Source organism: Colossoma macropomum, unplaced genomic scaffold, assembly GCF_904425465.1.
Source record: "Colossoma macropomum unplaced genomic scaffold, Colossoma_macropomum, whole genome shotgun sequence".
Classification (NCBI taxonomy): domain Eukaryota; kingdom Metazoa; phylum Chordata; class Actinopteri; order Characiformes; family Serrasalmidae; genus Colossoma; species Colossoma macropomum.
Window position 1 is genome coordinate 29,445,319 of NW_023494795.1, and position 27,276 is coordinate 29,472,594.

General features: G+C 38.3%; 1 protein-coding gene across 2 annotated transcripts; it reads right to left on the reverse strand.

Moving 5' to 3' along the window:
• Positions 1 to 7: 7 nt before the first annotated feature.
• Positions 8 to 25,489, reverse strand: reps1 (RALBP1 associated Eps domain containing 1). 2 transcript variants are annotated; one of them, XM_036582134.1, is made up of 20 exons: positions 24,802 to 25,489; positions 22,002 to 22,125; positions 20,240 to 20,433; positions 18,405 to 18,561; positions 16,378 to 16,502; positions 15,788 to 15,950; positions 13,942 to 14,005; positions 13,444 to 13,598; positions 12,131 to 12,252; positions 10,821 to 10,901; positions 10,357 to 10,444; positions 9,681 to 9,779; positions 9,473 to 9,545; positions 6,597 to 6,727; positions 6,309 to 6,376; positions 5,301 to 5,474; positions 4,797 to 4,886; positions 4,218 to 4,366; positions 4,012 to 4,117; positions 8 to 1,142 (listed from the first exon to the last, which is right to left on the reverse strand). In XM_036582134.1, the coding sequence occupies exons 1-20, from the start codon at positions 24,952 to 24,954 to the stop codon at positions 1,074 to 1,076; spliced, it is 2,385 nt and encodes a 794-aa protein (XP_036438027.1). In that variant the 5' UTR covers positions 24,955 to 25,489; the 3' UTR covers positions 8 to 1,073. The 2 variants fall into 2 exon arrangements, with proteins under 2 accessions (XP_036438027.1, XP_036438028.1); XM_036582135.1 differs by lacking the exon at positions 10,821 to 10,901.
• Positions 25,490 to 27,276: the final 1,787 nt, after the last annotated feature.

The window sequence follows — 27,276 nt, forward strand, 5'->3', positions numbered from 1 at the left end:
AAAAAACAACACCTAACAAATGAACGAGACGAGTCCAAATAACAACGTAAAAGTCATACTAGTTAAGATAGTACATATACAAATCAAGTGGTTCAATTTTAAGAGCTGTTTTATATCAAATAAGAACACGAACAACATGCAAAAAATAGTGTTACAGGGTGGGGAAAAAAAAAGAACAGACCAACAAAGGACAGCCGAGGGTAAGAAAGTGCAGTCGCGTTACATTTCAGGTTTCACATTTATAGCTGATGTCACAGGAAAGCTTGATTCTGAAGCATGACTCACTCAGATTGTGCACCATGTGAGGCACAGTACAGGCAACATTTTCTTATGAGTGTAAGGGGGCCACAAAAATTCTGTTATACTGGGTCAATGACTGTACAGGGTAGAAAAACTCATTTCATTATACCACAGATGTTAAAAGAAGAAAATAGAGCAGTCTTTGATGCATTATGCCATATATTTGTAACCGTTGCTCACGCACACACGCATACACACAAAAACACGCATAGATGTGTCCTCCGCTGGCATGTTAGAGAGGTTACAAGAAACATGAATGAGTGCCTAGCACAATTCATTCATTAACGTACTTCTGAAACAGAGCATGATCTCCCCAAAATCGGTCCTCCACTCCGCCCACCAGCACACTAAGTGATTACTGAACCTCACTGGGGTGCCACTGCATCTGCTGGAGCATTACCATGTCCTCAACATCCTTATTGTAAGCAGGTGAGGGGCTTTTGAACAGTGCCCCCTATGCCCCATTAGAGCAGTGGCTGACCCCGTGCTGAAGACTTGCAGTAGAGGACTGACGTTTACAACAACTCACACTCTGTTTCGTCAAAGTGCCAAAATCTATTATGTTCCTACCCCTATCTCTCAGAACATCCCCTCTCTGAGGTCAGGATGGGATGCATGAGAGCGATGTGGAAGGAAGCAGCAGATTCCCTCCTCACGCAGGCAGAGGGAGAGCAACAGGCGCAGGAGGAGGGGATACAGGGCTGAAATGTGCGTCCTCCTGGAGGATCCGCTGGACCTTTTCCGATCACTTCAACGGCTCTTCCTTCATGTGGTTACAAATGAGAAAACGGTCTCAGCTGTTCCAGTTGAACTTCCAAAGATATTCTCTCCTCGAGCAAGTCCTGAAAAACAACAGAACAAAGCGAAATCAAATTCACTTTTAAAGCTCTTGTTTTAGAGGACACTTCTGACAACCTCTAACAGGAAGTGCCATTAACCTCAGTACTACTCAGATGGATTTAGCTTTGCATGGGAAGGTGGGACAACGTAATTATATTTGTCAGTGACTTGAGTCCCATCCGTGACCATAATGTCAGTAGTTTTGTACACACTACGTGCCCCACATCAGTAAAGATTCCTATGGTTTTATGTACTAAAAAATAAGCTGTAGAAATAACCCCAGGTTATATTAACCCTGTGCAAATTGCCATGTCGGGAAATATTCCAGCATATCCTGTGAAATAGTCATTTTCACATTTTTTCTTTAATATGGAGGCCATAAGTGTACAACTCTGAACATTAATACATGTAAACAACAGAAAAAAAATTCAGATTTTGTGCAGTGATGTTGGCTATGTTCCAAGTTAATGATAATGCTAATTAAACATTACACTCACTTAAGACAACTATGTATGTTATGGTAAACTAAATTACAATTAAATAAAATGTTTAGACATGTTTTGTACTTATTGAGCAGCAAAATGTGGTGTGTATGGAACTTAATGTTATGGCAGTGCATAAATGAAATAGCCATACCCACCTCTGTAATTCATATGAAGATGGTCATAACAGATTATGTTCAGTAATATTATAGGGTTAGTTGGTTTTACTATTGATTGGCACAACAGATGTTTATGTCTGATATCATGACAGCTAATTAGAGTACATTTAGCAAAAAATCATTTGTTAGGTCAATTACCATTAACAGTAACCTGAATCTGTTATATTACTAAAGAAAATTTGTAATAACAACCCCTGACAGCACATGACATCTGCATGACATGTTTACAGCATGGCTATGTCAATGTTATGTAGCAGAGTTCAGGTGTTACTTATCTTCTGTGAATCGTTCATAAACATTAGATGTGCTGTGGTAAAATTACAAACCTAATTCTACAAAGTTAGGACAGTATGTGAAACACATACAAAAACAGAAAGCTGTGATTTGTAAATCCAATTTGACCTGTATTTAGACAAAAACAGATCAAAGACAAGATATTTAATGTCTTATCAACCTAATTGTTTTTTGTAAATATACACATTCAGAAATTGATGCAATTTTGGACTAGGAACACTCAAAAAAAACTCAAACAGCTGAGGCAATCATGCTTTGAGTATTAAAGGAACATACAGGAAAGTCCTTTATGAGTGAGGATGGGTTTTGGCTCACTACTTTGCCAAAAAATGTCAACAGTTTAAGAACAGCAAGCTGAAATACCTACAGTCCTTGCAACGAGGACCTGCAAGGATTGTAGGTATTTCAGCCTCTATGGTGCATAATATCAAAATCCATATGCTTCCATGAATCCAGAGAAATCTGTGTGTATAAAAAAAGACTGAATACCACAACTGATTGCCCATGACGTTTAACACCTCAGACAGCACTGCATTAAAATCCAGCATGCTGCTGTTCTGGATATCAGGAATCTTTTGACATGATCCAGCCTCCTCACGTACAACTAATCCTGTCCAAATTGTACTTTACACTACACTGAGTCGTCTGTTTACAACTATTTTGTATCCTTACTGTCTTACCAGAAATGCCTACCATATAATTGCACTGTGTAAGTTTAAAATTACTGACTGTAGCCCATCTGCTACTGCATTATTTATCAGTACCTCATCTATGCCTTCTATCAATGGAAAGGGACCACCATAAGAGCACAGCTGATCAGATATTATTCATGTAAAAATAATTCTCAGTATTGCAATAGTTGAATTGCACAGCAGCATTGCTGGTGTAAGTGTACCTATACTCACAATCAAGAATATCTTAAACCAGAGACTTTGAAATTCGGTCAATCTTGTCATCCACACAGTCCACATTTTAGCTCTAACATGCCAGCTAGCCCACATCTAGAGGAAAATAACTTGCTTACTGTGTATAATCCCTTTTACAAATGCACTTTTACCAAGTTATTTAAGGGTAATTTAATGAGAAATGGGTTGAGTGTGAACACAAGCCTGAGCCTAAAAATCCTGGTTAGGCTGACACAGCAATTTCAGCTGCATGAGACCCGATACAAAACTCTTGTAATTATCATTAGGGCTCATGGGTGAATAGAGGCTGATACATTACTGGGAAATACAAAGGTATCTAGATTACAGCCAGCAAAGCAGAACGTTTCAGTGAAGCTTATTTTATAGCTAAAATGTTTAAATTAGTTTTGTGAGTGAAAGTGCTGTGTGAGTGTATTTTGTATATGATTTTAGGAAGAAGAGGCAAAAATCTACCCTGCATGCAAGCAAAAAGTAGTCTCGCAAGCCTGAGTCTGATGCTTTTCACAGCACAACGTGAACTTGACATGAAAAAACGATAAATCACAGTCTGCTGTTTTGGCGCAGAACGTAATGGGAAGTGATTGTGAAAATCCCACACTTGCTCTAAAAGGCTCATATTTCATTACAACGTCCAGTGCACGCACCTGCTTGCTATTGCTACTACAATTTAGCTGAAAAAAGAAAACTGTTTCCTGTATGAATGATAAACACTGCATGGTGGTAAGCGTACATGGATGCCAATCAGGAAGCAAGAGTTGTGGCCAGCAGTATGGAAAAGATCATTATTGCAGTAGTCTCAGCCTTAGATGCTCCGCCCCCAAAGAAACGGAGCGTCCAAGACTAAGACTAGCGCAATAACGATGCTTCATGGCCAGCAAAGCACAACATCTGTTTTTACAGTGGAGTTTTCAGTTTTCAGAGAAAGAAAAGTTGAGGGTTGGGTTTTGAGTGTGAAAGGTACTTCTGTTTGGAGGACCTGTCCTAACGCACCTTTAACTGCTGCTGTAATTCACTGTTGAGTCTGGCCAAAACCGTGTTTGTCTCTTTGTTTCTTCTAATGGAAGCTTGGATAGCCTTCTTATCCTTCCCAACAGACCTATTTTGAAAGGAAAAGAGCAGTAAACACAAGAGCACAAGATACTGCCAACATGATTTTGATTGAGAGGTTTGAAATGGCACACTGTTTATGAGTATACCGTGGAATTGAAGGTTGAGTTGCTAGGACAGAGGCAACCACACCGGACTTCTGAGGGTGGTCCTCTATGTCAGGCCTGAGCTCATCCTCTGACTTTAGCCTCCGCCGTACAGGTTTAGGAGGAGGAGCAAGGGGAGTGGATCCTTTGGCCTGCAGGAAAACATAAGGGTCACCGTAAAGCACTAGCCATCAGGTGTGTAAATCTCTAACCTAACAACAAATCAATTACGATTCTTCAGGAGGCGATTTAATGAATCATGAAAGCTCAAATTTTGCAACAATTACTATTGCCATTTTTTTCAAAAACGCACTGAACACACAAGTGAAACTGAAGGAACTATTTAGACAGTAGTGGAATACAGACAACAAAAATAATTCAAGTTTTCCTGCATATTTATATTTGAAAGTAGTTTCAAGTGCTGTACGTAAATGCTTTGAGCATTTAGCACTGGTGCTTTAAAAGTTTTATAGCGCAAATTAAATTTCAAAACAGGAAGGTAGATAAATTTCATTAACTAACACATCAGCTTGACAGAGTGTGTATGTATGAATATACAAGTGTGAAGAGAAAGATACATACAGAGTTCACAGTGGCTGCAGTTCGCTCCTCTGGCTGAGCTTCACTCTTCACTACTCTCATAGTCCCAGTAGCGTCTGCACATTTCTCAACCTGAAACAGAACAAAGCAGCAGCTTCAGGCGCTATGATCAGCAGAGCTCTCCAGTGCTGACTGATGAGCACCCAGACACAGACAACAGACTGTTTCTTTTCAGTAGAAGGGTGGACTGTGTGGATTCATCATTGCTGTCTGAAACTGAACTTCAGTGTCCGTTCACATTATGATTTAGTTTGCAGTTTACAGACCAAGAGCCTTGAGAAAAATGAAATCTCAAAATTAAAATCCTGATTGCAATAGTTCAATAAATTGATACACTCACTGCACTCTGTTAACTCTCAAAGTGCTGCAAGTTGTATTAGTTACCTTGCTTCATGCAATACATTTATATATAACCACCCATATTTTTCCTCAGTAGAAGAAGCTATGGTTATAGAATGGCTAATTGACATTTGGTGTTTACCCAACCTGCACACTCTCCTGCTGTTTCTCCCCATCATCTGCAGGCTGCTCCACAGCAAAGGCCTGGAACTGACTGAAGTCTGCAAAATTGGGCTGCTCTGGCATCTGCTGGGGTGAAGTGCTGGCATGAGCCGGAAGACCATCTCCATCTACAGAACGATGCCCATGCGGCACTGATGTCTGTGCATTGGGGGGGAGACAGACATTCTTTAGTTCTGGCCTTGATCTATGAGGGCTAATGTAACTAGTAAGTCAAAGACTTTACTCAAAGACTCAAAATGTTTTTATGATACTAAAATTAACTGTGTTCTATTAAACATCCAGCACATTGTAAATGAAATGCAATAAAACATGGCTTAAAAAACACTGATCAGACAAGTGTGAGAAACGAGCACATATGATTGACATCAGTCTGTCCAACACTCCCAGCCTGCCACGTCACTGAAGCAGAACTAAACCCAACAGCGTGAGCAAAGTGGGGATAAATGAGTGGAACAAGCTCCATCTCTATAGGTAGTGCTATAGAAAAAACACTATCCAGCTTTTATATGGTGATGTCTCAAAGAAGGCAAAGTTCTTCCCTGCTGGAAATTCATTTCCAGCTCCTATTAGGTCCGACAGTTCACAGAAACCAACGTGTTCGACATTAATACCAGATGCAAACTACACTTCTCGGTTGCTAACAATGATAATTTATCCACCCTTTGAAAGCTACTGAAGATAAAAATCCAGATATCTGTAAATGAAACCATCTTCACGAAACACAGCTCTTTTTTTATTCTCCTGTTCTCATTGTCCTATAAAAATTTTAAAACCTCCAAGAACTACTGCCATGCTGTGGTAAGAGGATATCAGAAATCTCCACTGGCAGCCGACTCCTCCCCTTCCCCAAATGAAAAACTCATGAAATGTACATGATTCACATGAATGGCATATTTGGAATTCAGAACGATTATTTTCACCACAATTTCGCCACTCTTTGTCTTCAAAACCAGGTCAACTTTGGAGGTATACCTGTGTGGCCAGTGGCCGAGGAGGCACGGCAGGGGGAAAGGCCACAACTCCGGCCTGCTGCTGGGCTCCTGGCAAACATTCAACAGACAAAAAAAAACATGCAAGTTCCTCAGAACCACAATGACTGAAAATGATAACATGTCTAACAAAAAACAGAAGTAGGTAATCACAAGCTAGCATGACTTCATTCGCATGTAATAACATTAGCATTTTTTACTGCACTATTCCTTTAGGCACAAGGACAAGCTGTGTGTCCTCTTAAAGGTATTATGTGAGTGATCTGTGTACCTGCAGGGACAGTGGTAAAGTTTCTGTTCATGTCTAAAGAGGAGGAACGTGAGTGTGAAGCGTGGGGGCGTGGAGGGGGTGGTGGCGGAGCCACAGCTTTCAGTCCTTCAGGAGACGTCCCAGAGTGAGACCTGCAACAAAATGCCCATGTTAAAATAAGCACCACCACAATGCTTACAAAACACACAATCATTAAGTCTTTCAAAAACGGGTTACAAGCTTTCTACTGGTTTCTTTGCAAGGCTTTATAAGACAAAGTAGTTTCAGACAACATTACCTCATTTTAAAAGCAAAGCAAGCTTAGGGTGTTTTCACATAAAGTGATACTGGTATTTTTTGTGACTGAATTTGCAGATGGCTAAGCTCTCACAGCAGTTACGACAGTCCACTGAAATCTAAAATGTTCTACATCAATGTCAGATGTAAACCACACATCTTCGTTGCTAACAATGACCAAATTTAGTTCTGTTAAAGTGAACCAGATTCAACTGACCTCAGTGTGTGACAGTATAAGCGAACTTTAAATGGCACTCTCTTTAGCATTGGTGAGATATTAAATACTCCAATAGGGTAAAGCTATTAAAAATCATTAAACAGTTACTATTATTCATGGAATCACTTTTGATCTAAATTATTTTTTATTTTCTATTGTACTGCATATTATTTTTGTCACCCTTTTATAAAAGCAATAAGCAAGTCTTTGTAGCAGTGATTTTAATTCGGGGGATTATTTCTGCCTCAAATGCGTACCTAGCATCATTCTTTAACCACAGTAAAATCACTGAAACATATGGTCTCTCCTTGCTTACTGCATTAATACATCACTGCTGCTGTTTCTTCGCGAGATCACAAAAGCAGTACTAATTAGTTGTTTTAGTAACCACACTAAGTTCTGGAGAACTGGCTGTGTACGGTAGTTGTTGTCTGACGGTCTCTTTAGGCAGGGCATACAGTACACGATTTTTAAAATCTTACAAGATCTCTAAATTGGAGAGCATCACAAACTTAATATCAGTTTGTCACAGAAGTTCTTGTCTTTTTTTTTGTGAGGACGCTCACACTAGACGACAGGGAAAAGTGAGAGAATAACACACATAAGTTTCAGCTACGAATAAGAACTCAAACCCCCAGATTTTCTCAGATCACACGACACAACCAGAGCTGAACTTACTGGACCTGTTGGTGCTTTTAAGTGCAGCGAAAGCACAAACTAAGGATTAAAATGGGGTTGGGAAACGCTAATATCACACTGGCTGTGTTTACATGCAAAGATTTTTGCCAATCCAATTGAATACATTCTGATTACAGATTAAGACTGAGGTGTCTATATGCACACTCTGCTGAACAATCTGATAGAAAATCTCCGTTTACATGCTCACTACTCAGATCCAAAATGACGTGCATGCGTAGAGTAACACTTAGTGTGGACGTTACCATGACAACAAGCATCACGTGAGGTCCAGTCAGAGTGAGACGAGTTTTCAGCTGGCGTGCATGTGTTTTAATTGCTTTAAAAATGATGGCAGAAAAAATACTTCACATGTATGAAGGAACCAGCAAGAGGAAGACGTCATGTTCTGAGACACATAAGCTGGACACCCGTCCCATGGCCTCTTTTAAAGTTCAATCTATAAACTTTGCCTCCTCTGCAGACCAGTTCCTGCTAACAGATTATTTACAGTATTACCCACCTGGATCCATACTTTATAAACATGATGACAGCTTTTATCTGCCTGTGTTTTACATGCAGCTCCTCTGTCTCTGTGCTGTGAATGCACAACTCTTCACCTTTCTCTACACTCTTCTAGCTCTCTGATTGGCTGTTATTTGATTCACTCACTGAGTTAATCTCCGACCTTCTCACACTGCAGGACTCGCAAACATGTTTGATATTATCGGAGGGCCTCCAATCACTTCAGAGCTTGATCTGAGGACTAAATATTCACTCGTTTCTCCTCTCACGCTAACCGTTCATCTGCACCAGTCGCTTCTGATTGAGCTCCCGACCTGGAAAATCACTGCAGACTGTGAAAATTTAATCGCAAGGGGCAAATCGGGGTTTAAATCGGGCAAAAAAACGTGTAGTGTAGACCCATCTTAACCTTAAAGCAAAATGCGAAGCAGAGTAGGGTTGTTCCATTTTCACAATGCGCAAATCATTCGGACCACAAAAGAACCACTAATGAGCCGCATGGCTACCACCTTAAGAAGTGGCCTGAGTTTTGGTAAGTTTGTTTGACTGCTTAGAGCAGAGGTTCTCACCCACAATATTATTTTTAATAACAAACTTTTTTTAAAGGCTTAATTTTCCCATTAAATTTGATGGAATTTTGAAGATACTGGCATACATCACATCTGTACTTGACTTTGTGAGTGTGTGCAGGTAGCTACTGGCTGCTTTTAGCTGAAGGCTAATGTAAGTCAAGAAGTCCAAAATCAATGAATTGTCAACATTAACAAATATTTCACTGGTGCTGCAGACACACAAAAAGCCCCTTGAAGACAAGAACAAGAAAGCGATACCAAGATTAAAAAAAGCATTATTAAATCAAACATACCCACACGTCAGAAAAAAAGCTATGGCAACGTGGGGCAAAAGGTCCAGTGATAATTAAATTGGGGTCCTGCGAAGACTAATCATGGGGCTATATAGACCACCCAACACCAACAGTTGCTCACCCTAACCACTTCTGTAACAATCCATGAAAAGCAATGTGGGCTGCGCATGGGGCTGTGGTCCAAGTGCGAAAACGGCTAATTAATTTGAAGAAGCTGAGGGGAATCTGTCTTTTGTTTCAAAGCTAGAAGCAAAACAAATCAATTATAACACGCAATTGTGTAATCCATAAAAATAATACGTAATAAATAATACACACCTTTGTCTAGTTACAGCACTGGGAATAGGCTCTTGATCAGATGCAAAGGAATCAGAGCTGCTGTAACCATCACCTGCAAGAAAAACAGAAAGCCAGTGTTGGTCTAGATACATCAGTGTATGTTGGGTAAATTTATCTTTAGCGGCCCTGGGTTCCAGTCAAGTAGTATGATCTTGAAATAAGCTGACAGTTGTCTTGGTAAACCTACCTACAGTGGTCCCGGGAAATTTAATAGTTGCTGCTAGTTTTTTCTCCTCTGAGAGTTCAGGTGGTTTAGGCATTAATGGACTTGTTGGATGTGCATGGTCTGTCAAATCAAGAGGTAAAACACAGATTTTTTAGCCTTTATTATTAGCCTACAAAATAATTCTTAAGTACGTTTACCCTTCAATATATGGCTGGCTTGGCAACTCTAAACAAAGTGTGCTAAAATTTTTCATTATATTGGATGGGATTTTGACAGCTTTCAGTAAAATGCATCAAAACCTTACAGTAACTGCTATGAAATAGCACATATGAGGGCAAAACATGGACAGACTTCATAACATCCAACATAATATAACAGCGGTCTTGTGAAGAAATCACGTCATAATGATGACATGCAGACAGATTAAATCAGAGCAATTTAAAAAACAGATTACATCAAATATAACCTCAGTAGAACTTTGTCAGTCTGAAACAGTCTGTAGAAAATTCTGTAGCAGAACTGCCTACACTGCAAGAAGAAGTGCAGAGTCACTAGATTACAAAAGACTGGCCACTTGTCATGGGCAGCGAGGCATCACAACCTTCCCCCGTAAAATTGACAAACACACAAGTCAATAACTGTCTCAGATTTCTCATGGCACAAAAATGCTCAACATACAATGTGCAAAGTTCCTTACCACTCCCAGTTCTCTTCAGCTCCATTTCCTGCATGTGAATCTTGCTAGGAGTCATACGGATGGGCACAGGATGAACTATTGCTGTATCCTAAAAAAAACATCAATCTATCAGTCTTCTCTGTAGTGAAAGTATCTTAGTTCACTGCTCACTTGAGACCAAATGTGCGACAAAGAAAAATACAGCAAAGCTATAAATACTTTGTCTTTTGTTTCAAAATTGTTAAATGAAAGTTTGCCAGAACCATAAATAGTCACCACCTAGACCAAGTTACACAAACAGAGAGGGTGTGAGAGAATAATTCATAAGCTAAGCAAGCAAAACAAAACAAAACAAAAAAATTGTATTGTGGCCACTGATGCGGATGAATTTGCAATGAAAACATGCATTTTCCAGACAGAATCCCAAGAGTACGGGGTTAATGAAAAACCATTAATCATGAAAGAGCACTAAGTGATTGACTTACAGGGTCAGCTGGTGCAATGTTAGAATCAAATTGGGTCAGAGTTTGTGAGCTTGAGGAGCGTTCGCTAAAAGTCTCCCACTGCTGGAGAGACAGAGCAGAGACATGTCAGCATGTCAACAAAACCTGGGAGCCTACAGTTCAACTATAGCTTCCAGTTTCCAATCGATGGAGAAGAAGAGATATACATGACACCAAAGAAACAAAACATCATTGTACTGTAACAAAATCCCTTTGGTGCAATTACAAACAACTGTATCTCTTAGTTTCACTGGACAAAACAGGAAATGCTGCCCACAGCTTCCCAAAAACTTGATATGTGGTACCATGACCAAATCCAACAAATAGGATATTATAAGGAAAAACATATTACCACTTTTTGTGTACAATTGCTTTTACTATCTAGATCAGTCCTGTAGTCCTAAAGTTTCTGGGCACTTTGTAAGAGCACATTTTGAAGTCACTCTGAAAACAATGTGTGTTAAATTTATCAATGTACATTGTAAATGTAATTTGGAAATAATAGAACACTTATTAGCAAAGAACAAATCCTTAGCCTTTAAAGAGTAAAGGTTTCACCTGAATACTATGAAGCCCTGCTGGTGACATCCCTTTTAATTAAAATAATGCAGGGCCACAACTTGCTAGGGCATTAAAACAGGATCCTAATGTGTTGCCACAACTTACTAAAAACACTGGATGAGACACTTATGTCATGGCAATGACTTAGTAAGCCATGGGAATTACTTTACTATCTAGTTCCTGCACCTCACCAAGTCATGGCTACGATTTACCATGACAACTTAATCATGTTGTTCCCACACCAAAATAAATCACGGTCATAAATTCTGTCACTCCCACAACTTACAAAATTTTAGACATGACTAAATTATCTCATTGTCACACCTTACTAAGTTTTGGCCATGACTTCACTATCACAACTTAATTTTCTTGTTAACATGCCTTACTAAGTTGTGAGCAGGAGTTAATTATCTTATTCTGATGCCTTACTAGGTTGTGGCCATGACTTAATTCTCTTGTTCCAATGCATACTAAGTTGCCGCCACACTTTACTAAGTTATTTTTATTAAGAAGGGATGTTACAAGTAGAGCTCCATAAAATACAAAATTATTCAAGCATATTTATGTTTTGCACACTTCTAACAAAGTGACTACTGTAACAACGGTCTAAATAGTCACCATGGCGCTCTTTCCACAAAGTTTAGAACTAATTTTCATTAACTGCATTTTCATTTATGTATCCAGGTGATGCAGACTGATCTATAAGTGGGGTGCAGTAGAGCAGGCCAAACCTCATTGCTCTGGTTGAGTTCAGGCCAGTTCTGGTTCAGGGAAGGCATGGAGGGGGATTTATTAGGGGTCACCTCCACTGGGGAACCAGAGAAGCCCACCTCAGGTGCAGGCTCTGGGACTCCTAAAACACAGACACACATAAATGATGTGTTTCAGATGTCCTCATTTTAAAATGTAGGGCCCATTAGTTTCCATTTTAATGGAACTGCAAAACATTGTACAGAAATCACAGATGATCATGTCATTCTGTTCCTCAATCCATTATTTGTGGCAAAGGTTTGAACTCTGCTACTTCTGTGCACAAAGTGCAACTGTACATGAACTAGAAAAGAAAGAAGTCTTCTAGCCATTCACTCACAACAGCTCAAACAAGCAGGACAGTTAGGAGCTAGCGAGTTATTAAAAATACTGAAATTAAACAGAGTAAAAAAAATGCAGTGAGCTTGATGCCTTAGAACAAGAGGGGATTGTGGCAACAAATCATTTGCAGTGTAGGACTGGTTCAGTGCTTTATGTTCTACCTTCATGATAAAAAACTATTTATATTGTGCCAGAATACAGCCTTTACTCTCTTCAGGGTTCTAAGTATCAAGCCAGAATAATTAGCAATACTGAATGAAGATGTCCACCTCAGATAAAAAATACTAGGCCCAATAAGGAGTCCATTCCTGCTTCACAATAATTAACTTTAAATCAGAAAGTCTGCAAGCTGAGTTAAAACTTGCCCTTGTTTATGCAGGTCCTAAAAAGTACTCTTGATTTTAATTAAGTGCAGTACTTACAGTCATTAATAAATTGGAGTTTACACTTTAAGTTGATTAATTTTGTATAACTTCTTTCAGAGATGGGACCTGCTTTCCAGAGGGACAAACAAATTTATGGTACTTGACTTGCAGTTTTCACAGGCACCACCTGATCACTATGAACACCAGACAATCTCAAGAAAAGTAAAGATAACCACAACTACTTCTTTACTCTCCTGCTTGAGAACTGGATAAAACTTCCATAGAACAGATTTACTAAGACATTTTCTCATGTCTGTTTCACAGACCTGCATTCAACAACTGTCCCATTGTCTTCTATGACGAGGGAGTTTTGAACTGACAGATTTCTTTTCTTTCCTAAGCACAGGAATCTGTATGAAAATAACTGTCCATAGTATTCGACTGTACAAATACAGATGTGACAAGAGATTAGATTGAAAAACACTCGCGTATTCCTTTAATACATGCTAATATATTATGAAATATAACTTCCTTTATTTCACAGATGCCAGACTCACAATAATAGGCTTTTCCTCTGCTCTCCCTACCTGCTGAGTCATCCAGGTCAATGAGCTTTGGCATGAGGCTCTCTGGGAGCTTCTCAGGAAGGTCATAACCATTCTTTCTAGCAACCACAAGATGAAATGCTGCACAGAACTCATCCAGGGTCAGTGCACCGTCTTTATCAAAATCTGATAGCTCCCTGCAGGACAAAGGACGTATAGCTTTAGTTGACAAGACAAATTAAACACTTTAGAGCAAACTGGTGGTATACTTTGTGGTTTTCACAGGAAGCCAACTTCCTCTTAAAAGCATGACGCAGGCAAAGTAATGCAGATAGTGCACATGGCGAATAGCACAAACAGTTAAGAACAATTTGCAAAGTGCAGTAGAAACAACAGCCCTCACTCCTAAAAGTATCAGAAAGTAGCTAATGCGCTGTACAAGCCCTTGGTCTTATATCTGTTTTCAAACAGGCTTAAACAAGGCCACCCCAGCTGAACACAAACAATGAAGGACAAAGTAATCTCAGTAAAGCTACTTACCAAATGTGAGACAATTCTAGAATAGGCAGCTTTGACTTAGTAAAAAACTCCTTTGCAGCAGAGCCTGAAACAAGAGTGATCCACCAGTTTGAGATAAGACAGAAATTCACACCACAATGTATGAATGAAAACGTATTCATAGTTATCTACATATGCAGTGTAGGGCTGCACAATATGGAAAACATTCTAGTAGACATCGCAACTACAATGCTAGATGTTGCCATTGCAATACGCTTTGCAATATACTGAAAACGCACTAATGACTATTATATAATTAATTTCACTACTAATTAGGTTTGCATCAATTTATGCATAGTTTGGCATACTAAATAATACTGACCTGAGGGAAAAGGCAAATACCGAAAAGAACTGACAAACTTTACAGAAAAGCATGCTCAGTTAAGGTGGATAAGCACAAGTTTGTTTATCGTGTCCAGCCATAGCTGTGAAACACCATAGCAGGTACCAATTTACTAATGCAGAAATTAAAAAGCACCTTTATCTTATCAAAGAAAAAAAAAAGAAAAACATTATGGTGATATTAGACATACGCATACGCATACAGTGTGCTGTAGATTTTATGATGTAAATACTGACATAAAATTAAACAAAACAATATGAAGTTACTCAATAGGCTTGAGCTGACTGACAGTATCGTGGATTGCTGACAGACTACACTTACTATCACTAGCAATCAAGTTAAATGACTTAAATGTGAGAAAACGTGCTGTCTGCAGCTTAAAGATACGCAGAAGCAATCATATTTGTCTCATAGTATGTATTTTAGCACGTTTTCTTTAAATGGGTAGTCCAAGCCCATTTTACTCTAAATCGTGCTTGTTACACAGATAAAGCTAAATAAAAAAAGTCAAAGTCCATTACTGATATTAATATCATAATAACAATATGCTACAATAAAAGAAAGCAACAGTAAAAGCAGCCAGTAGGCAGACGTCACGGTAAGCTTTAGCCGTTAAATGCTCAATTTATCAAATCTATAGCAACAACTAAACCATACAAAAACTACCAAACCATAAGCAAGGACATAGCTAGCTTAGAAGCTTCTGAGAAGCACCTTAAGTGTGATGAAACATGTTATTGAAGAATAGTGCATCCTTTCAGTCAGCATTTACAGATTTTTTTCAGAAAAAAATCGTTCTCAGGGTGTGCTTGTTGTGCAGGGAAGCAACCCAGCAAAGCAACATTGTACAATTCTGTTTCCAAAAAAGTTGAGATGCTGTGCAAAATGTAAATAAAAACAGAATGTAATGACGTGCAAATCATTTAAACCCTCTATTTAATTTAAACTAGTACAAAGACAACATGGGAAATGTTGAAATTGAAAAACAGCTACAACATTTCAACATTTGATATGTTGTCTTTATACTGTTTTCAATTAAATATAGGGTCTGAACTTTTTTTTGAAAGACGTTTGTACATGATCACAAAAGTCTTTTGCTCATCATTAAAAATTTGTCTATAAACTCTCTCTATATGTCCCTGAAGTGTTTTTACAAAAGCAATGTAGAGAATTTTGTGCTGGTTGTTATTCTCATTATTATTATTATTATTATTATTATTATAATTATTATTATCACATTTCGTTTTTCTGTTGCTTGTCTAAATTTAATTTGACAGCTAAATGGGAATCTGTCCACAGAAACCCTCAACAAAATACCCGCGGAAATTTACCTGGAACAAAAAAACATTGACTGGTTAGAGGCCTCATTTGTATTTTGTCACCATATGCAATATCTGTATTGCAAAGGTCAATATCATGAAGACAATTTAAATAAGATATATTATGCAGCCCTAATAGAAAGAGACAATTTCAGGATGTACTCACCAGGAATAAAACCTGTCAGATCAGGCTGAATAGTTTTGAACTGATTAATGTAATACTGTCTTTGCTCTTCTGTGATTTTCCAGGGGTCATCATAGCCACTGGCCTGTCTTTGGATTTCATTTGTAGTAGCAGCTGATGCCACTGTTCGTACTGTTGTGCTCTCCTATAGTCAGCGATAGTACAGAAGCAGTAGGAAAATAAACCGGAACAAATTTAGCTCATAACGAGGATAAAAACAGTATGTTATGGTGTCATAAAGCATTTAAAGCAGTGCTCAATCCATTCTGAAACACCAAAAACAGCAATAAAGACTCTAAACTATAAGAGAGACCACAGAATCTGGTGTTGGACAATGGATAAGTAACAAATAAAACAGCTTAGGATCAGGAGACCACAGCAAAGTTACGAATTGTTTCATATGTAAACATTTGCTCAGCTCCCATGGATACTTGCTTTGTTTGCTACAGGTATCTGTAAAAAGGTCTACCCTGTCTTGGCTCAACAAATATTGAACCAAGTTGGGCTGACCTGTTCATGAAAGCAGATACCCATAACACAGGAGCTTTATAAACAGGTGGACGTTACTGTACCTGAGCAGAAGAGGGATGCATTGCTGGAAGTGTGCTGGAGGGAGGAGTGTCAGTAAAACTGACCCAGCTTTCCTGAACCGGAGGAGGAGAGTGTGCAGACCAAAGCCCATCACCTGTCACCGGACCTGTTTTGTGGGCAGAAAAGGGTATGATGAAAAGTTGCATTAAAGTTGCATGTAACAGTAGTTAATAGTGAAAACCACTCACACTCAGTATTTGCCAAGAAGCTGCAAAGCCTTTCAGCTTGTAACCCGAGACCGCACAGTCGCCTTAATCAGCTGGCCAAGTGAGTTAACTTATTAACTCATTATAATCTGATATTTGCTCCTTCAACAACAAACTGCTCTAACTTTATTTTGCACTTTATGTATGTCGCGTCATTAGTGCTTATTTGTGGCGTACCGGTATAAAAGTAATGACAAAACTCATACCTTTAGAAGAATTTCATACCAGAACCAGTATATTTCCCACTACTAATGATAGTTATAGCTAGCTTTTAGCTATAACTCTGACCTCACAGAAATTTGATCTGGTAAGTGCACCACATTGGTATTTGTAGATTTTATCTGAGACACAGAACACAGCTTTTATTATAATAACATTTTAAATAATAATAACAATAATAATAATAATAATAAAAGTGTAATTGTATATAAATATCAGGATGTAGAGGCACCTACATTTTCATATATGTATATATATATATATATATATATATATATATATATATATATATATATATATATATATATATATATATGAGGTTTGAGCAAAAAAATTAAATATGATGCCAGTCTGGAAGTCAAAATGGTGGTGATAGGAACCAGACATCTGCGGAGTTGATTGCCTCTAAAAGCTCCATCACAGAAAGTTATTTCTTGATAGTTCAGAATACTCTACTTGATATCTGAGACAGAGGGTTCTGGTCTTAAATATAACTTTCTAAACCTATTCATGGTGGAGAGAAACATGCAGAGTGCTGAAAGGCAGACCCCAAGGATTTTTTTTTCTTTTTTAGATTTACCACCATTATCAGCACTACATATGAAAACTCATAAAACGTGTGGGTTCCCTGGTGCTTTTGGAAAGTAAACAAAGTTGCTTTATTTGTGTTTTAGATATGCACTGTGAGCCCTGGTTCCTATGAACACGACTGTAAACAAAGTCAGAGCTAGAGTTGGTAAGTTTCTCTATAATCAAGTCAAGTCAAAGTTTATTTATATAGCGCTTTTTACACCAGGTGTTGTCACAAAGCAGCTTTACAGAAAAATCTGGGTCCAAGCCGCCATAAGCGTCACCAATGGTGACAGTGGCAAGGAAAAACTCCCTAAGAGCAAAAGGAAGAAACCTTGAGAGGAACCAAGCCTCAAAAGGGGAACCCATCCTCCTCTGGTCGACACCAGATAGCAAACAGCGTTACTATAAAATATCAGAATACAAATGGTGGTCAATGAACCATTTCACACCAAACTACCCTGGATGACTTTATTTACTGAACTCAACGACTGAATTATGCAGAAATATTGAAAAATTGGTGGAATACCATCATAAGCGAAAGATCTGGTTGCAGATAAATGTATAAAATGTTCTAATCTACTAGGGCTGTGCGCTTCATAGCTTTCACATAGCTAGTAAAAAATCTGTAAGACTGTAAAATAAATTCATTTATTAGGTATGCACATGTTGCTAAAAAGACTAAAAAACCACACTGATTTGGGAACGTTATGGTGAGATAACATCCAGCATTTTCCAATATGTTGATCAACTCCTGAGGCAGATAATTAAATAATGACATTATATTATCATTAAAAATTTCAAACCCAAAATACTTGGAATTTTGAAAAAATCTAGTAATACTTTTGGGTCATTTGGTGTCTAGTTTATCATATTTAAATATACTGTGTATGTCATTATTGTATATATCAAAAATACTAATAATACACTTGATTCCAAACTTTTTAACAGCAGTGTGCATCCATTGCCAGAAAGACAGAAGGAGCTCTGTGCTCCTCTTTGTCGGTGAGTACCTGATTGTGCTTCTCTAAAAGGTGGCCACACGGCTCCTGCCACTGCAGGCTGTCGTTCCACAGCACCGCCGCTGGCCTGCCGCTTGTGCTTTCTCCATGCGTGGGGTGAGGTGGGCGGGGACTGATGAGGGGAGACTACAGGAGACGTGGTGTCTGGCTGGGGTCAGAGAGAGATAGAACAACAATTATCACATCATCATCATCCATGCCTTTTGCAAGGACATACACCCAAACCAGGAACTCTGTTGGGTGTGGTGTGAAATTACCAGAAACACTCACTTTACAGAGCAGATTCATTCGAAACTGACATGTGATACAAACAGAAAGAACATAAACAAGGGCTGGATATCGAGTATATTGACCAAAAAAATTGACCAAAATAATGATTTGGGCTGTCACTATTGCTTTGAGCAATCTACCAATTATTACTAGATTACTAGATTAACAGAGTAATGAGAGATTAGGCCAAACAATAAAAAAAGGAATCTGCTTAACAATAACAAACCAAGCACAGCCTTTCAAAGACAAAATACATTACTGGAATAAGATAAACTAGAGACCCTTAAAAAAGCCTTCATTATCGAAATAAAAAGTTCTAAATACCCTATGCAGCCTATAAATGAATATAAATGAATTTGTCAATCTTTCTTTCTATAAGATCAGAGCCTGTCTCATGAAGTTAGCTTAACCTAGACAGGGTTCCTGACTAAGTTTCAGCTTCATAAGACCTGAAACATAGAACTACAGTTAACTTATTTTATGTAGGCAGCTTTCTCTGTTAACCCAGGATTAGATACTTAAACTAGGATTAATCTTCACATGCATGCACACGAAAGAATGTGGTAAAACACAAGGAGAAGTCGAGTGCCTTATTTCTCAAAGAAGGAAGAAGAAATTTGTAGAGATATGTGGAAAGCAAAGCATTTATCACTAAAGCACTAAAAAAACAACAGTATCACGACTGCTTATTGGAATAATAACTGCCTTTTATTCTTCTTATTCTATTTATTTAGTATGATTAAAAAAAAAGAAACAAGAAAAACAATATTCTTCACATGGCCGACGCCACAAGTGTCATAAACAAAAAAAAGTGATGGGAGGGTTCCACCTCCATTGTCCCTAATTGTTTCAGCAACTGTTTATGATCAGAAATCCCAAATGTAACCTGTCCTGGAGAAGGTTTTGTGTGTAGCATAAGTGGCGATGTTGTCAGGTGAAAAAAGGATCCACCATAAAAAAAAAAAAAAATCCAAGGTTCGATCAAACTAATCTTAAAGTTTCCCTGCTTTGTGAGACAGACGCCAGCAGAATAATTTAAGATCAGACAAGTTACTAAGTAATCAATGCCGATTCATCAACAAGCTACGTTTAAATCAGTGATCTCTTTTTTTAATTGAGTAGTGGTGTTCAACTGACAAGAGACCTAATTACACACTAACAATATCACTAAAAACACACCTTGCCTGCAACATTTTAACATATTTAAATTGGTTGGATTCTATTCATTCAATCAACCAAGGAAACATATCTGGAACATCTGAAGTTAATCAGCCTGCAATATTGCCATAATAATTCACAATATGTCGTGCAGCCCTAGCACAAACATTTTCAATAGTGGCAGGTTCTTGAGAAAGTCACTGCAGGGCTAGGTTTATCTGCCCAAAAACATTTTTTGTTTATACGGAAATCTCTCACGCAGTCAATACACAGGTTTTGGCAGAACATCCTGAACATCTAGTGGCAGAATGTAGAAGCTTGCAGTTGTGACTAACAGAGAACTGGGGTGACGTCAGTAGCAAAGATGTGAGTAGTTTGTAGATGAACAGTCCACCGACCTGAGGATCGACGGTGGGCACACAGGGCTGGATGACCTCATGAGCGGACACTTTTTTGGGCTGGACTCTGCCAGGGGGCCTGGGGATCACACTAGAGTATGGCCCCTGGTTCTCCGTGTCCGGATACATGGCCGTGTGCCTGGCCTCCTGTTCATTCTTGCCCATCACAAAGCGCGGGAGGGGCAAGTCTTTCACTGCAAAACCAAGCACAGTAGAGCAATACAGTACATTAGAGAAAACGATCTGAGAAAACGAAGCTGAAAGCTCTTTGTCTAAGCAGTAAGCATTTATGTGTTTAAATACAAATAAACAGAACATTGTATTTTGATGTGAGTGTTTAACCATTTTCAAAGCTTTCCTTAAGGAAGTCCACTAGTTAGTTACCATTCAATACCTTGTCTATCAAATCAATCCTTCAATAAATTAAATCAGGTGCTGCTGATGGAATTTCACAAATCCATGAGATGGCTAGGGCGCAATGAGAAGTCAGGATTAAATCGATGCTCTTCAAACTATATTCCTCCAATCAACACATTAATAACTTACTAAAAATAAAACATTCTTATGTTTCACTGTATTTCTGTTTATTTGTCTTTATTCTAATGTTATATAGTGTTTTACTGGCCACACACTTTCTGCTGAGATAAATAGTTTTAAATAATTTTCTTGGCTTTTGCACAGTACTGTACATGGTAATACCTGACAAATAAAGTAGTCATAATAAGCCAAATAACTAATTATCTGTAAAAATCTGATTGGTCCTTTATGAGATGATTCATCATCCAATGAAATCAAATTTCATCAAGATTCATTTCAATTATTTTGGTACGGCAATCAGAAGAAGTTTTAAAAATAGGCTGAACAGACAAATATAAATAGAGGAACTATATGCACAGTAGTGCATTTCTGATAATAAAACAATCCACCAAGATTGTTGGGTGTTATTGCAGTTTTATACATGAAAATATCCCCAAAAATTTAATTTGGTCCAAAAAATGTTTTAATGAATATTATTCTAACTGATTCTAACATTACAAAATGAATGAAGTTGAATCGCCACCCTCAAGTTCATGCATAACAAGGCACTGATGCATCAAAACACTGATGCATCCGGCCATAGGTTAGTAACTTTCCAACCCCATTGCTTAGCATAATCACAAGACGTACACAAAGCTAATGAGACAAGAGTCTTCGATGCCTTTCACGCTACTATGGTTAATTTTAAAGGCAGCAGAGGAAACAGTCCTTCTAAAGTGTATCTGTGCTTCAGGGCCCCTTTTTGCAATTTCCTGTTGACTCAGTTTCCATTCTCTTACAGTATCTCCAGGCCTGCAGGGATGTCCTTATTTCCTGCTTATTTACATGGCCACCCGCTTTTCATTCCTTCTCATCTATGAAACTAGTCATTTCCCCATATCCTGAACACAGACTTTAAGAGCTAGTGACTGAAAACACTGCAGAGGAGACAACACAGACTTTTGCATTTTGACAACAGAAACACATCTAAGAAACTGTAGTTAAGCTGAAGCATCAGTGCAGACCACAATTCTTGTGACAGTTTTTCAGTAACGGTGGGGTGGAATTAAATTATGAATTTGAGGAGCAGCTTTACGTAATCCTACATAATCTTTACTGACTGAGCTTTTTCTGCAGTCAGTAGAACTCAATAAAGTTTATTTCGAAAAGGCAAAATAACACTGAATCACATAGACAAGCTTGACAGGCATCTTTAATGATTCGCAGAAAACCTGACTTTGCTTACCGCTGTTTAGGCTCTCTACACGAAGGGGCAGTCCAGACTGGGCTATTGCAATGAGTTTCAACGCAATGTAGAACTGACTCCGACCAAAGTGGCCAAGCCGGGTGGCACCACAGAGTTCAGTAATCTGAAACAACAGAAACAAGTCAGAACCTTTACTCCCCTTAAAAAAGAATCAAGGATACCTAAGCACATCTGTAATACTCAGATGAAGCCTCTATCTCAGATCATCAGGATCAAAAGTATAAAGTTTGCACGACACAGAGACACGCCCCTTTAGATACAGGTTCACACACAGCTTTGGCAAACCACTCCATAACCACTAATGTTGTAATGTCAAGCATAAGAAAGCCCTCACAAGATCGCTGCTCATGTGTTTCTCAACTATCTAGTGAGGAAATGATATTTTAATTTAAATTTCAGCCCCACAGAATTCATTTAAGAATGACAAGCAAACATTACATTAATGAGAAAGAATCAAGACAGCAAACAAGACTCAGATGAACAATAAACTGATGATGTATTATAATTTGTTGCAGGAAGAAAAGCTGTAACAACTAAGTTATGTATGTACTGAATAATTGTGTCAGAACAAAAACCTGAATCCCCATTTTCGCAGAAATTTATATACATATAAATTTTACATAATCTGAAAATTCCAGGTGCCTTTTACATTCTATCAACATTTGAGCAATAGAAATGAACTAAAATGACTTGGAATAAAATCTTTTCACATTAACTTACAATAAAAATTAAGGATGTTTTTCCCTTCTTCTGTACAGTTCCTATATTAGAGATACAAGATTTTGGTCCAACAGCAAGGGAAAGTAAAATAGAAGCATATCGGGAATTGAGTCAATGCAGATAGTCAATGTTTTTCATTTACTCAAAAACATTTGTAAAATGTAGAAATTAGGACCACATTTATGTGAATTAGCATTATGGAAAAATAATACTTGACTACCATTTATTTACAAATAAAAATGCATGAAAATGAGTAGAATAAAATATGACATTTTAGCTCACTAGCTTCTGCTCTTCTCATGCACAATAAATCAGTTTCAAATATTGGTCAAATATAAACTTGTGTCTAATGCTAATCTTTCTTTTTTAAGCAATTATCTGCTGATTTTGATAGGATTGTAACAGTATGGTGCACCCCTACTATTCAAAAAGTAAACAGTAAATCCCACAAGTTGAAGACAGTATTATGACCATGCATTGTGCTCTATCATCACTTTATTTAGTTAAGCTTTTACCAAGAGTTCACCATAATGGCCCATTTATAAGAAACAACAACAGTCAAGTAGCATTCATTGGGTAAAGCCTTCCAAACATTAGTTAAGGAACTTGTGTTAGACAAAAATGGCACAGAACAGCTTTGTATTTATTCAGCTAGTTTACATGATCTACTCTAGATATCCAGTGCATTGAAGCGATGTGATAAGTCCAGCACAGTTGTGAATTATCATAAGTGTGTTTAACCAGCTGTGACAGTTGTTAGATGTTATCAGGCTGTGTTGAATCCTTCCTTCAAAATATTAAATCAAGTGCTGCTGATGGAATTTAACAAATCCGTGAGATGGCTGGAGGGCAGCGAAGAGTCAGGAATCACATCTGTGCTCTTCTAACTTGTTGGCTATCTTCTAACCAACATATTAATAACTTATTAAACACAAAACATTTTTATGTTTGACTACATTTGTTTATTCGTTTTCATTCTAACATTATATAGTGTTTTTGTCCAAACAACTCACTTTCTGCTGAGATAAATGACTTCACACAAATTCCTTGGCTTCTGCACAGTAAAGTACATGGTAATATCTGACAAATAAAGCACATGTAATAAGCCAAATATGTAAATATCTGTAAAAATCTGACTAGTCCTTTATGAAATGATTCATTCCATAATAAAATAAACGTAATCATGATTCAATTCAATTATTTTTATTATCATAAGCATGTTTAACCAGCTGTGACAGCTGTTAGATGTTATCAGGCTGTGTTGAATAGCAAAGCCATGTATGCAGACAGTAACTCTCTAAGAGAACACCACAGCTAACAGTTATACACGATAAGGCGTGTTCTCGATCACACCTAAAAAAGATGGTTCTTCAAGGGCTAAGGCAATGCTACTATTTAGAACCATTTTGCTCTTAAATGGTTCTCTGCAAGATAAAATGGTTATTCAGACTGATGAACAACGTGCTGCATATGATTCTTTATAGAATCTTTTTGAAAATGGCAGCAAAAAAAGGGTTCTTCTATTGTTACAGGCTTGACATCATAACAACAGCAGAACCCTTTTGGTGTTTTATAGAACCATATACAACACAATCTCTAACGATCTGAAGAACCATTTCAGCATGGAAAGATCAATTTAAGCATGAAAACAACTGTATATAAAACTCATTGTTCTACACAGAACCACTGCCTTTCCTAAAGAACCCTTGAAGAACCATCTTTTTTAAGTGTGTAGGTTAGCTAACGTTAATCAAATGAAAGTAACCCAGCTAACAAGCAAGCAGCTGCACAGAACAGACAGATCTGTAGATGACAGCAAATGCAGAAAAGCAGACGAGGCTTAAGTTGGCTTCCTATTCGAATTTTTTCCGCTCCACCTTAAATGGTGCAGCAGTTACATTCTGGCGCCTGAGGCACCATGTAACTGCCCATTTAAGGTGGAACGGGAAAATTCGAATAAAAAGCTGACTTTAGCTTCGTGAAAAGCAGCCTGTAATAAAATGTTTATAACACGCAGAGCTTGCATATGACACCCAGCCTCGTAACTCAGCAGCTTTACCTGCAGCACCACGTCGTTGGACAGCTGGGCCGCCCGGAAAAGGTCGAGCACTTTGCCGTTGGACGCCACTTTCTTGGTGTTGTCCACATCGCAGTAGATAAACAGATCCGAATAATATTTCTGCTCGACATCGCTCAACGTCAGACTCTCCATCGTAGCATACAGCTGGCTGAACTACAAAACGACGAGCCGGACCGGACCGGGCTGCTGCTGCTGCTGCAGTGTCACTGAACTCAGCTTAGCCTAGATTAGCTCAACCAGACAGCTACCAAAACACCCAACCAAAGACGAATCCCGCTCCTTCACTTACTCAGCGCACTCCAAATCCCCACCCGTGAAATGTACGGACACCAAAGACAGACTGTTTTCGCTTTTCTGTCACTGTTAGCGACTGTTACGCTGCTGAGTCTCTAACGTTAGCTTATTAGCAGCAGGCTAGCGAGAGGCTAACAGCTAATCAAACTCCTGAATTCGCTGACGCTGTGATTTTATTTATTATTATTGTTTTATTTTCCCCTTCCGGCGCAGTAATATCACCCTGCCTGTCTTTTCGAGGGCCTTCTCTATTCAGCGACGGAGCGAGGCGTCTGCGGAAATGTCGAGTTTTGTTAAAAATGCGCTGATGTGTTTGTTAGTAAAGTTTCGGGCTCCTCCGCTCAGCAGCGCCGCCATTCCTGAAACGTCATCACGCAGGCATCATGAGGACGGAAGACCCGGATGGAGCGCCACTTAGTGGAAGGCTGTGGTTGCGTCCCAAACCTCATACTACACCACTAAAAAGTGTGTAAAATAATAGTCCACCACCGTTGGAGGTGCATTCATTAGTGTAGAATGTAATGTATAAAAGTGTGTGGTTTGAGACGTAGCTGTGTCTTAAATCGACACTGGCACATAGTGAATGACAGTCCAACGGCCTGCCCCAAAGTCCAGACTCGAGTTTTGTGGCTTAACTGCACACTTAACGTGACGTATTTCCGAAATGAGCAAAAGTGAGCAACTAACTAACTGGGGGTTCAGCCATTCTCAAGAATGTCCCAACATAGACAGTGGTGGTGACGCTTTGTTCTTTATATAGTGAAACAGCTAGGAATACAGCTATTCTCTAGGGCAGTGGTTTTCAACTTGTAGGCTGCAGCCACCATTGGGCCGTGGTAGTGCTGCTAGCAAGCCACTGGCTATCAGTTTTTTTTTTAACCACGGAGAATCGTAACAATATAGACATTTAACCAAAAATATTTTAAATATGGTAAACATTGTTGATTATTTGCAAAAATAAAACATCATATTTAAATGGAGCTTATTGATCATTCTTGCTTAATGCTAGCTAGTTATGTTTATACATACATAATATAGCATTTATACAAATGCTATATTAATTGAAAATAGTACAAAGACAACACATCAAATATTGAAACTATGAAATTGTATTGGTTTTTTAAAAATATATGCCCATTTTGAATTTGGTGCCAACAACATGTTCCAAAAAAGTTGGGACGGGCGGGCAGCAAAAAGCTGTTAAAGTTGTTTAATACTAAAAAAAAAAATGTTTCGCAACAGTTCAGTAACATGATTGGGTATAAAAGAGCATCCCAGAGAGGCTGAGTCTTTCAGAAGTAAAGATGGGGAGGGGTTCACCACTCTGTGAAAGACTGCATGAGCAAATAATGCAACAATTCAAGAATAATGTTTCTCAACATAAAACATAAAACATTGCTTTTCATCATCTAAAGAACATAATACCATTAAAAGATTCAGAGAATCTGGAGAAATCTCTGTATGCAAGGGACAAGGCCAAAAACCAGTCTTTGCTGGCCGTGATCTTTGGGTCTTCAAACATGATTCTCCAGTGGAAATCACTGTATGGGCTCAGGAACACTTCTGAAAAACACTGTCTGTGAAAACAGTTTGTCGCTGCATCCACAAATGCAAGTTAAAACTCTAAAATGCAAAGAAGAAACTGTACATAAACAGGATCCAGAAACAGTGTCTTTGTACTATTCTCAATAAAATATACGGTTTAAATGATTTGTACATCATTGCACGTCCCAACTTTTTTGGAAATAGAGTGGTATTTTCAGTATAAGCCAATGTAAAACATTTCATTTTTTCCATCATATGGAACACATCTATCATGGATAAATGGTGAAAATGGTCTTTCAGAAGGAAATATCCTGAGGCTGGGCTGTCTACAAGTAAAGAGGCCACCATATCTCAGACTGAGAAAACAGAACACGGAAAAAAACAAGCATAAACTGTAACAGAGAAAATACAGCAGTGAGAAGTTAGCACTGGGTTTCATGTGTGTATGAACTGAAAACAAATAACTACAGCTCTGCGCTGTACATCCAGAGGTATTTTCCAATGAAGCTTTAAAACCCAACAAATTACACCATCACTCTAAGATTAAACATATCAAATAGATATTTCAACCTATCAAATTTAGCCAGAACTCTGTTTGCAACTTTCTTCTATTCA